This window comes from Limulus polyphemus, unplaced genomic scaffold (genome assembly GCF_000517525.1).
Source record: "Limulus polyphemus unplaced genomic scaffold, Limulus_polyphemus-2.1.2 Scaffold2554, whole genome shotgun sequence".
NCBI classification, from domain to species: domain Eukaryota; kingdom Metazoa; phylum Arthropoda; class Merostomata; order Xiphosura; family Limulidae; genus Limulus; species Limulus polyphemus.
In genome coordinates this window covers 65,525-77,506 of record NW_013668164.1, presented here as the reverse complement: position 1 = coordinate 77,506, position 11,982 = coordinate 65,525, and the positions used below count along the sequence as shown (strand labels likewise).

Sequence of the window (11,982 nt, the reverse complement as noted above, 5' to 3'; positions counted from 1 at the left end):
GTTTAAACATTTAAATTTTATACAGCCAGATCAGATAATTAACTAAGTTGTTTGAACGTTTTAATTTTATACAGCCAGATCAGAGAATTAACTAAGTTGTTTGAACGTTTTAATTTTATACAGCCAGATCAGAGAATTAACTAAGTTGTTTGAACGTTTAAATTTTATACAGACAGATCAGAGAATTAACTAAATTGTTTGAACGTTTAAATTTTATACAGCCAGATCAGATAATTAAATAAGTTGTTTGAACGTTTAAATTTTATACAGCCAGATCAGATAATTAAATAAGTTGTTTGAACGTTTAAATTTTATACAGCCAGATCAGATAATTAAATAAGTTCTTTGAACGTTTCAATTTTATACAGCCAGATCAGAGAATTAAATAAGTTCTTTGAACGTTTCAATTTTATACAGCCAGATCAGAGAATTAAATAAGTTGTTTGAACGTTTCAATTTTATACAGCCAGATCAGAGAATTGTAACATTAACATTAAGAGTAACATTAGTCTTTAATTTATTCCAAGTATAACTTGTTGGTAATGATTTTCTGTCGGATATTTTAAAATGTTAGACAGACAGATAATATGCCAAAGAACTCTAAATAAAAAATAATGTTTTAAACACTATTTTATTGTGTTAGCGCTGCGTAACCTTAGAAATTGTTGCTTTACACATTGTACAGTTTTTACATGTAATATAGGTCTTTCCTGTACATACATATTCTTTCCGAGAGATAGGTAGACTCTTTTAATAAATACAGAATATGAACTCAAAACATTCAATTTATAATAATAGCAAAGAAGGTTTCATTTGTATTTAGTTTAACTGATGAGTGACAATCAACTTCTTGAGTGCGACGAGTTCGTTCATTTATTCGTAAGAAAGATGTTTGTTTTACTGTAAAGCTACACGATGGTAGCTTTGTGATCAAACCAACTAAACAAACAAACATAAATAAATAAAAATATAAGTCAGATGTTGCTCAAATTAGATATTACTAGGTCATTATGGAACAGTGATCAGAATTCAAAATACTTTTTTCGTATTAATGTAGGTTCTTGAGTTGAGAATATTTATGTATATTCGGATATAAAAATGAGGTTTTATATTCACGTTATCTTCTTTTTTGAGCTCATACGATTTAGGTCACGATATCAACTACTACTTCGAGGAGTTTCAACCAATCAGAATAGTCGAATTCACATCATTTGGTCGTTAGCTAATATTGTTGTAATAACAGCATGAACAATATCTTTCGAAGATCGTAAAAATCGCCGTCTGTTGAAGATTTGGAAATAGAAAATAAGATATAAATTACTATTCACGACGGCATTTTTAGTGGGCGTAATCAATATGTTATTCTGTTAGTTAAGTATGTGGAGACGATATATCCGTCGATAAGGTGTCAGAAATATCTCTTGTTCCATATTAAATTTGCAGACTGAGAGTGAAACCGGATTTGAATTTTGATTTTCAAGCCAGCAATAAACATTTAATCAAGGCTATGGGTACGTCAATACAAAAGTTATAAACAGAAGTTAATTGTATGCTTGGATTTTATAGAGGTTGAACATTAGATAATAGGCACAATGTAAGCTCCCTGGATTGTTTATTTCTCTCTCATATGATTACATACAAAGTGAACGGAGCCGCAAATATATTATCTGTACAAAAAAGTAAATTTTTGTGACTAAGGACAAAAATAATGTTTCGCGTAAGCATATCGCAAGGCCTTGAATTTATCATCAAAGCAGCTTTACATACCCTTTTTTCTTCTCTTCCTGTATTTTCATTATTATTATTTATTTATTTACATGCTAGAAGAGTTTAGCACCAACGAAAACACAGAATGGCCTCCCTTCAATTGTGGAGTCCTGACGTCTTATCCTTATCATTGCGCAGACCAGATAGTGTTGCGCCGTCCCTAAAACCTAACAGCCAATCACAGGAAGTCAACCAGTTGGCATCAACCATTTTGCATTTATGTCTTATTATTATACATTATTATTTATCACTTTTTTCATACAATCATTTTTATTTTTAACACCAAGCACCCAAAGTAAATAAGCTAATTTCAATACTATTGCTTCTATTAATATTTTACGCTTGAAAACTTTGGCCTTGGTACAGGCTTTTTTTTGTCTTCAATAATGTTCAATTCAATTTAATTTATGTAGCATCTATCTTTCCCATATACGTTCGCGCTCGATGCACTTTCATTCTTCAACCCATTTCCTCCCAATCTTCCAGTAGACCAATGTGACCTCTGTTCCATATTTTTATGTCTAAATACTATTTAATTAATGATATAATTTGTAAAACTTATCACATCATCCAAGAACTTTGCCTTACCAACTAGGTGTTTCACTTTGTCATTCAATGATATGCCAATGTGTGCTGGAACTTAGGTCATTACCAGATGAACCTTCAAACCTCTCAAAAGTTTCACTCATGTTCTCTGGACAAAACCTGCTTTCAATTTAGGTTGTTTTTTCAGAAGTATGATTCTGTTATGATTCTAATTATTTATGGTCAACCGGACAAGTGCGTATTCGTACGCTTCTCATTCTACTCTAGACTGCCAAACTTTAGGTGCTAACCATTCAATCTCTAAATATCCATCTCTCTATATATAGATCCTGCTCATGCAATACCGTCTTTATTTGCTAAGCTACCCATTGCTGTGATCAGTGTTGGTCTGTGTTCTTATATCTATTCCATGAATTTCGCTGTGTTAACTAATTCCGACCTTTCCCTCTACATCTTGCTGGCAGTCATGAATGTGTTTAACTTAATGTCATTTGTTTGGACCCATTCAATACTTTGATGTTTCCCAGTTGTCATTTCACTTTTACGTCTTTCTAAGCCTCACTAACCTATAAATGGATCAATTTCGGTCTGTGTATTATATCTTTGTTTACTTCCCCCTCTCTAAAGTACTGATGTAGTGATGTGATATTGTTGTGTTTGGTCTGACTATCGCTTGGCTGGGTAGAGTTCTTTGTTTTGTAGTAATGTGTTAAAACCAAGGGTGTTGGTTTGGTTGCTCTTGTTAGTATTATCAAGGCTATATTATGTACCCTCTATAACTTTCATTGTCCATTGTAGTTACGATTGTTGCTCTCATGAAATCGTCGAGGTTTCTTTGCTACACTTTCTGGGCTGCAGCATATACAGCATATTTTAAGAGTAAGATTGTCCATGATTCCTCTCTCAGGTGATCGATATGTGCAGACATTATCCATCTGCGGTCAATCACAACATTCAGAAAAGTAACAGAGTTTTTATGTGAACTTTTCTGCTTGCATATGACAGTGTAAAGAGAGAGAAGCTTTATCTGAGTAAATGGGCACTTTTTTATCTATATTCCACTAACAGAGGCTTTTGCTGACTTCTTGCAAACCATTCAATGCTCCCGATGCTTCTTTATTCTCCTAAAAAAGAATTGTAAATTATTAGAAAGCGCTCGAGTTTTGGGTCTCGTTTGAAAACCATGTTTATATGGTGTCATTCCAGAACCTTCCAGCGCGCTGATAAGATTGTTTATGAATACACTGAAGAGGACAGGGCTCAGTGGGTATCCTTGTAGCAAGCCAGACATGATTTCAAATGTATCATTTTTCATTTGCCAAAATTTAACAGATAGCTCCAATATTGTATGTAAATGTTCGAGACTTCTTGAGCCTTTATCTTTGTTGCCACAATGCGAAATTTCACTCAATATCAGCCATCTTTAAGGTCAAATATTCCAATAGTGCGGTGCAATATTGTGATGGCTGCATACACTGATGGATGTTGTGCGTGACTGCCTCGATATTTGAGGTTGCAACTCTCTTCAGTATTACTCCTCCCACTTATATCCCTTCAATGCGCGATGGTGTTTTAAGGATTTTGACAAACTGTCATTGAGAAATTTCTCAGGTCCTTCGTTATTTTACCCTCCGTCATTTCTCTGTAAATATGTTTTGCCCATTATGTTTGCAGATGTACAGAACATTTCGCACGAAATGATCCAACAGTTTTAGAGAAGAAGTTGATGCATGATTTGATGTCTAAGGTAGTCGATAACTTGACCGTTATTTAGAAGTAGTGTTTAACAAGTCACAGTAATTGATGCTGGCCAGCTTTACACCTTTTGGAGCATATCCTAAACTTAGTTAAAACTTTTCAAAACAGCCATGATGCACCACAATTTCTGGATTAACTTCAGTGAATAATGAGAGCATTTTCTGAAACAGTATTACACCTCAAAATCAGAAGGAGTCCGTATTTGTTAACAACGACATTTAGCTGCAGTGAAAGAATTTTAAGGTATTTTGATTTTTTTAAAATTCAGAATTTAATTTATTTTAATCCATCAAATTTTATACGAACAGCGTTCCAGATTCCATGCTGCCGTTTGAACAACTTCCTCTATCGTTGATCCTACTCGGTCTGATTACTAGGATGACGTATTATTGCCTGGTACCCCAATTTCTTTTTTTTTAACAAGCTTCTACAAAGGTTAATCATAGAAAGTATGTCTTGACAAAATTTTCATAGACCCTCAACTGTGCGCAAACAATGATTTCCAAAACGATATTTATGAAAACCCCTTAGGTGAAAAACTTCAATGAAACTAAATCGAGAATATTTGACAGATTTGTTGTATAATTACTGTGATTCCAGTTTATTTGGCCATCTTTCTCATGAAAACAGCCATTGATTTCAAGGTGCGACTCATATCTTGTAGCCTTTTGAGTTATGATCCTTCGTCAATTTACTATTCTTGTTATTAGATTGCTAAAGGTACCAAGAGAGATGCCTAGCATCATTGCAATAGAGTTTTGTGTCAGAAGTGTCTCTTCCGTAAATACAGCTTTCATTTTAGTATATTAAACATTGCACTGGATTGGCTTGGGGTGTGGCCTAGACAATTTTTTGTCAAAAACGCTCTGTTTTGCGTATTTTGTCGACTAATGGGGAACATTGGAGCTAATGGGGAACTTCAAAATATCGAGTCCTTTGGCTTCTTGTAGTTTAACAACCTCCACTATATGATCATTTCTCGAAAAGCTGCTACATAATCATGTTTATTTGTGACGGTAGTACACTGTCGAAATGTTAGGAATTCGCCGTTAGCGAAATATATAGGTGCTAAACATGCTCTCCGTGGCACTAACACCGACATCTAAACGACACACTCTCTATTAATTACAATTTGTTAGCAGAAACTGCGATTAACTATCTTGGCTTGTCACTATAAAGATAATTCGTTTTATTTGTTTGTGTGTGTGTAAGTATACGTCACCCGGAGTTGGCTGGCTCGATTGTCGTTATTGGTAACTAGAAAGTGTCCAACGGGATACTATTTTAGTATTTTTGTCCGAAAAGGGGAATAAAAAGACCCTGTAATAGGGCATATTTTCACTTTTTTGTAGGTTTTTGGCTTTGACTTTAAGGACACAAGTACTTAATCAGTTAAATTAGTCAGTTATTACCTTCCACAGAGCAGGATACGCAATTAACATCTCGTTTGTTTGTAGTTAATTACGAAACTGCACGTTGGACCATCTGTGCTGTGGCCGCCACGGATATCGAAATCCGGCTTTTAGCATTGTAACCCTCTAGACTTATCGCTGTGCCACTAAAAAGCCCAATTAGCATTTAATGAGGTCATTAGGTATTTAATAACAAAAGAAAGAAGGAAGAGGTACATTATCTAACATTGTCCTTTATGCAACAATAGCTTCCTTTACGGGAAGTCTCAGTTAGTATGTAATAATGACGCTCACTTATAGTTGTTAGGTAGTGACTTTGAGCATAAAATTCAATAAGCCAAGTAGTTTTATATATTTGAAAATGCTGTATGCACGTGATATTTCTTTTCTTCGTGAAAGTGTTAAAGATAAAAGCTACCGTTTTAAGTGTGTTGGACAATTTGAAAACTTGGTTATGAATACCAGAAAAAGAAACGACAATTCATTGATTTTTTTCACGCGACCTTGTTTGCTGTATAATTAATTTAATCGTTATTTGAATATCAACATTTATATTCAGCCTGTAGACAGTTGCAATGTATATATATATATATATATACATTTCTGAACTTAGCATACAAATTGCCGTTTTTTCTACTCATTAATATTTATTTGTAATTCATTGTTCGCAAGTTCTTTTGAGAATACGACAGAGTTCAATATCAAACAGTTGTTCATTAATCTTAAATAAATATTGGCTTTGCCTCATTGTAACGTTTGTCGTTCTCAGAACTTTGTATTGGTAGTTCATCTTCAGAATGACTACAACTTCTTAAGCAACAATTATGACATTAGGAACCAATTGCCGATTGTCTTTAGTGCTGTTTTTGTTGGTCTCAAGATGAGTTTGAAGTGACGTATCGTTATGTCCACTTTGAATCAGGTTCTTGCTAAATTACATACATTCAAGTTGGGTTTGTTTGTTTTTGAACTTGAATTTCGCTCAAAGCTACACGAGGGCTATCTCCGCTAGGCGTCCCTAATTTAGCAGTATAAGATTAGAGGGAAGGCAGCTAGTCATCGCCACCCACCGCCAACTCTTGGGCTACTCTTTTACCAACGAATAGTGGGATTGACCGTCACATTATAACGCCCTCACGGCTGAAAGGGCGAGCATGTTTGGTGTGACGGAGATTCGAACCCGCGACCCTCAAATTGAGAGCCTTAACCTAACCTGGCTATGCCGGGCCTACATTCAAGTAGATGTTTATATAGTTTTTAACTAACAACACTAATTTTTCAAACAAATATGTGATTGTATTTCCGTCAGTTAGTATATTTTACAGCCCGTTTTGTTATTTTTTCTAGCGTGTTACTTTTTCTTACCCCCCCCCCCCCAGTGGCACAGCGGTTTGTCTGCGGACTACAACGCTAGAAACCGGGTTTCGATACCCGTAGTGGGCAGAGCACAGATAGCCCATTGTGTAGCTTTGTGCTTAACTTCAAACAAAAAATACTTTTTTATATTTTACCCTGTTACTTAACATAGACATATTTTTCTAAACCAATTACTTGCTCCGACATAATTACATGATTCCTAGGTTTTGTTATTAAACCTAATCACCTATATTATGTGCATGGTATGTTTTGTCAAACATAATCAGGTTAACTCACACTTTTCTTTTGTTAACTTTCAACATTTTTAATGGAGATTTGTTGTTGTATTTTAATGATAAAATAAACTGTTTGTTTAACGTTGAATTCGTAATTACATTTACCTATAGAAAACTAAGACGTTTATTTTGTCTTTACTTTAATATTTTTCTAATTGGTTTTCTGTTATTGCAGTAATTGAACCAAAATGTATTTGCTAATTATATTGCTCAGTTAGCTGACATCACACTAACAGTCTTGCGATTTAACTTCAGTTCTTTTGTTGAAATGTTGTTATTCCAATGTACATGCGAAAGTGTGAAAAATGATTAGTTGAATGGTTTAAATTTTTTTATTAGAATAAAAAGAAAATTTAAAAGCATAAATTGAGATTGCGTTAACAATATATATATATACTTCTTTTTTTAAAGATAATAAAAGATCACGAGAAATTTGTGCAATGTCATATTCGTAAACCTTACATCTGATCAAACATGATTTTTTTTTCAGCCATTTTAACTGAATGAAGTCTCTGGAAGAGAAAAACAAATATATTGAATTAACATTTTTACTTTATTTTCTTTAGCGTTTGTTGTTTTTGACTGAAAAAGAAGATTTTTTCCCCATTAGAGAAACTAAAACATCTATTTTATCATAAATCTTACAGAGTATATACAATATGAACATAACAATGATCATAGTAGCTTCAGTACTAGGATCTTTAGCGGTTTTGCTTACCATGGGAATCAGCATATTTTTTTGCTGTTTTTATTGGAAAAACTGTCGGAATAAAAAGTCCGGTCCAGATGAAACAGAACCCTTGCAAATGCCGAAGGCGACACCTGGAAGCAAGCCAGAAACCCAGAACGATAACGTGAAAAGTTTGATTCGACACAATGTAGAAGACCGAACGCAACCGGGATCGTTGCGAATAATACCATCCCTGAATACATCACTTACTACTCAAGTTGTGCCGTAAGTTAACTGTGTAGAAAAACAACAAAGAAAAATATAGTTAATTAAGAAAATAACTACAAAAGTGTTTTTTAACAATTCAAACATAATTTAACACATCATCAACTATTCTACCATTATTTGAGAATCTCAGACATGATTATTGATCTATTAAAAGTTAATTGACTTTAGTTCTAAGTGTTTGGATTTTTGAAGAAGATTGCACAAGACATATCGATAACAATGGTTATATGTAGATACTGATAGATATTATAGTACTTTAAAAATTAATTAGTTCTTATTAAATAGAGTATGAACGTCTTCAGGTGTTTATGGAATTAAAATACATGAATCGTAGCAAATGAAATACAATCATTTTATAATGAATAGCTCTAAAAATCAACAATATACTTTAGTTAAAATTGTTTAGAAATAGCGTAATCCTCCTTTCGGTTTTTTCTGACATAGAAATATGTCAGGTTTTTATAGTGCCGCGATTCTTTACAGTAGGTGTCTGTGACTTGTTGGCGATAGATTTCAACAATAAACCGATAGCACACAATCCACTTGTTTTAAAATAACACATTCAAAACAAGTCAAACGTATATACAAATGTTCGTTACACAAGTAATTACCACAGTTGAATTCAGAGCTTTGAATAATTCTCTTTTTCGTCAAAAGTCCACATAGGTTGGTTCAGTTACTTTAAAACCCAATTGACAAGATAAATTATTTTTCTCTACTCTGTTATTACAATACAATTTGCGATTATTACAACTTAAAAGTCGTCACTGTACACTTTGTGGCTAAAATTACAAACGTAGTCTAGATCTACTTTACTGTATCTCTCACTAACTTACTTACTTGCACTAGCATGGTCGCCTATATATATACATATATATTGCCCGCTTGAAGCCTAGAACTTTCTACAAACTACGAAACGTCATGATGTAACAATACTCATTTGAAGCAACGACAAAAAATCAGAAGGTTCGAGTAACATGACGTCAATTCACAACAACTTAACTATGCAACAAATGATTCCTAAGCTGTTACGTAAGCAAACTTGTAATAAATATCGCTTCTCAAAATAACATACTTTAAGGTTCCCACAATATAGACAAAATAATACCCTCGTATTAAACTTAAAATGAACAGTCGTGTACATCTAACAAAATATAAGAAACTTTAATTTTTTTTTTACATACGATAATCTCACAGGTAAAAACTTCAACACAGCAACTACAGCTATTTATTCGAAACATAGCTAGCTGTAAAAGATGTGCAAGAAATATGTCAATAAGATTTCACAATAACCAATGTAACAAAGATCGATCCACTGTTCGACTTAACCGTTACAATAACTTATCTGTTAAATAACATTTCAGTGGTTGCTAAAGGTAATAAAAATTGTACATTTTAGCAGTCTCTGGTCTCATTTAATAATAATAAAGCACCCCAACAAGTATTTATCTTTCTACACTTTAGATAAAAGCATATGTAGCTAATAATAATATGTTTAGGGTAAATTAAATCAAAGTCAACAAGCTGTCTTCTTTTCCTTATAAAATAGAACACTCATGCCAATACTAAAGTCATGCATTATTGTTGTGGATTGATAATCGTTCATATATATATATATTATAGTACAATTTTTATGGAATAATGAAGCACTTCTCCATAATAGACATGGAGAAGACTGGAGTTCCAGACTTAATTAAAGATTAGTAGAACTTATAACTAAAGTAGGTAAAACAGTTTGTAACTAAAGGGCAATGACCTATTGGATAGAGAGTCTATGAGTAAAGATAAACGCAGTAGATAGCTGAATGGATGGAAATTGGGAATAGTGCAATCGTGCATAGGAGCAAAGTTGGCATAGAGAATAGAACCAAAGTTCAAAGTGGAGTACGTAAAAAAGATAATAAGTGAGTAGAAATAAAGGAAAGTGGAATATATGAATTTTGACCAGGATTTGGAAGTGGAGAATGAGGATAAAGGAACAGAAAGAGTAAAATAAAAAATCAGCGACAAAAATGTGTACAGTGAACTGAGAGACAGGAAATAGACTAGTACAGTAAACAACACAAAATCTCGCACAGTTGGATAATTGGATAAGGTCAACAGTGTGATTGGAACAAAAAATTAGCACATCATATAGATAGCGGAAAGCAGATTAGAAATATGACTGTGAAGGAAAGGAATGAAATACAGGCTGAAGTCAAGGGTCAATGGTGCTGACTGATGAATTAGACAAAAGATTAGAACTGTATATCAGCAGAGTAGATGGGGGAAAAGTAGATTAAAAGGCTTACCTCTGAAGTAAAGATTGAAAAAAGATGAAATAGAAAAGACTGGGACGAATAGATTTACTTTTAGGAAATTTATAATTGGAATTCTGACAACAAACAGATATGACAAAAATACTGGAAATAAATTCCAAAGAGCAAATGAATGAAATAGACAAATAGAGATTAGGATAGAATTTTAAAATATTTATCTTGTATTATAAACTACTATTACTTTATGATCATGCAGTATTCGTAGACTTTTCATCAAGTAAAGTAACTTATACGTTGAGCATATATGGACTTCATCATCATACGTTATTATCCTGTAACTGATATTACGCATATGCAGACTCTCGGCTACTACTCTCTGTAAGTAAAGTGAATTTTACATTGATGATATGAGAACTACGTTGTCGAGCGCTATCATCCTGTAAGTAATGTTAGTTATATGCTGAAACTATGTAGACTTTACTTGCGGACAGAGCGCAACAAATATAAATACTTTATTTGAGTTCTATACCGCCCTTTGTATACAACGAATTAAATTATAAACACTAAAAGGCTTTTCATGATCCCCATCAATATGAAATCGAGCTGAATTGTATACAAGATAAGAGGGTTTGACTCACGACTACACTGCCATCTAAAGAGCTGATATTACGTAGAATGTAGGTATGGACACCATCACTATTTGGTTATATTCTGTTATATGTTGAAAATAAGTAGAACTGATTGATGGCTATTACCATTCTACTTGAAGAGGTGTCACATACTAAGTATTAGAATAAATTAAATTTATCCATGACAATCATCATTCTAATGTGTGGTGCGATGTGTGTTGTAAGTTCTTAAACCTCAATTTTGTCTGTCTCAAAATATAAAGATTTTAAGAACCATTATAATCAACATTCAATAATTAGAGATGTCACATGTGGGGAATACAATTATCACCTTTAAGATCACCACCGCTCTGTAAATAATATAACATTAAAGGAAAACAAGGGACCTTTCGGTCGAATAAGGCCGTTCTATTCACTAAATTAAACTAAACGCTAATAAACTCAAAACCAGCTCTTATCATTGAAATATTAGGTCGTCAAGAAATTAATGTCGCTTTTTTTTAGATTAAAAAAACCCGAACAACTTATATATCGATGTCCTCTTTAACACATGCCACATTTGCATACGTTTTCCCATTAAGATGGTGTTGCAGCGAACGAAAAAGATGATAATTTGATGGTGCCATATCTGGAGAATATGGTGGGTGGGGGAGAACTTCCCAATTCAACTCCATAATCTTGTGTTGCGTCAAACCTGCCACATGTGGACGCGCATTGTTGTGGAGAAGAACACCTTTTCGATTGACGAGTGAAGGGCGTTTCTGATGAAGGGTTTCATTTAAACGTTCCAGTTGCTGACTGTAGATCTCTGCATTGACATTTCACTGTGGATTGAGGAGTTCAAAATGAATTACTCCTTTGATGTCCCACCAAATGCAAAACATCACTTTCTGCAAATGGAGTCCAGGTTTTGGGGTCGGAAGTAATTTTTGTCTAGGACTGAGCCATTGTTTTTGGCGTTTAATATTCTCCTAGAGAATCCATTTTTCTTCACTGGTGACA

General features: G+C 33.6%; 1 protein-coding gene across 2 annotated transcripts in view; it reads left to right on the top strand.

Moving 5' to 3' along the window:
* LOC106467284 (synaptotagmin-7-like) overlaps positions 1-11,982 on the top strand; it is a 107,747-nt gene that overhangs the window by 69,624 nt on the left and 26,141 nt on the right. For both annotated transcript variants that reach the window (XM_022395429.1, XM_013927620.2), the window contains one exon: positions 7,783-8,090. In XM_022395429.1, coding sequence (XP_022251137.1) covers positions 7,783-8,090 — 308 coding nt within the window. The remainder of the gene's footprint in view (positions 1-7,782; positions 8,091-11,982) is intronic.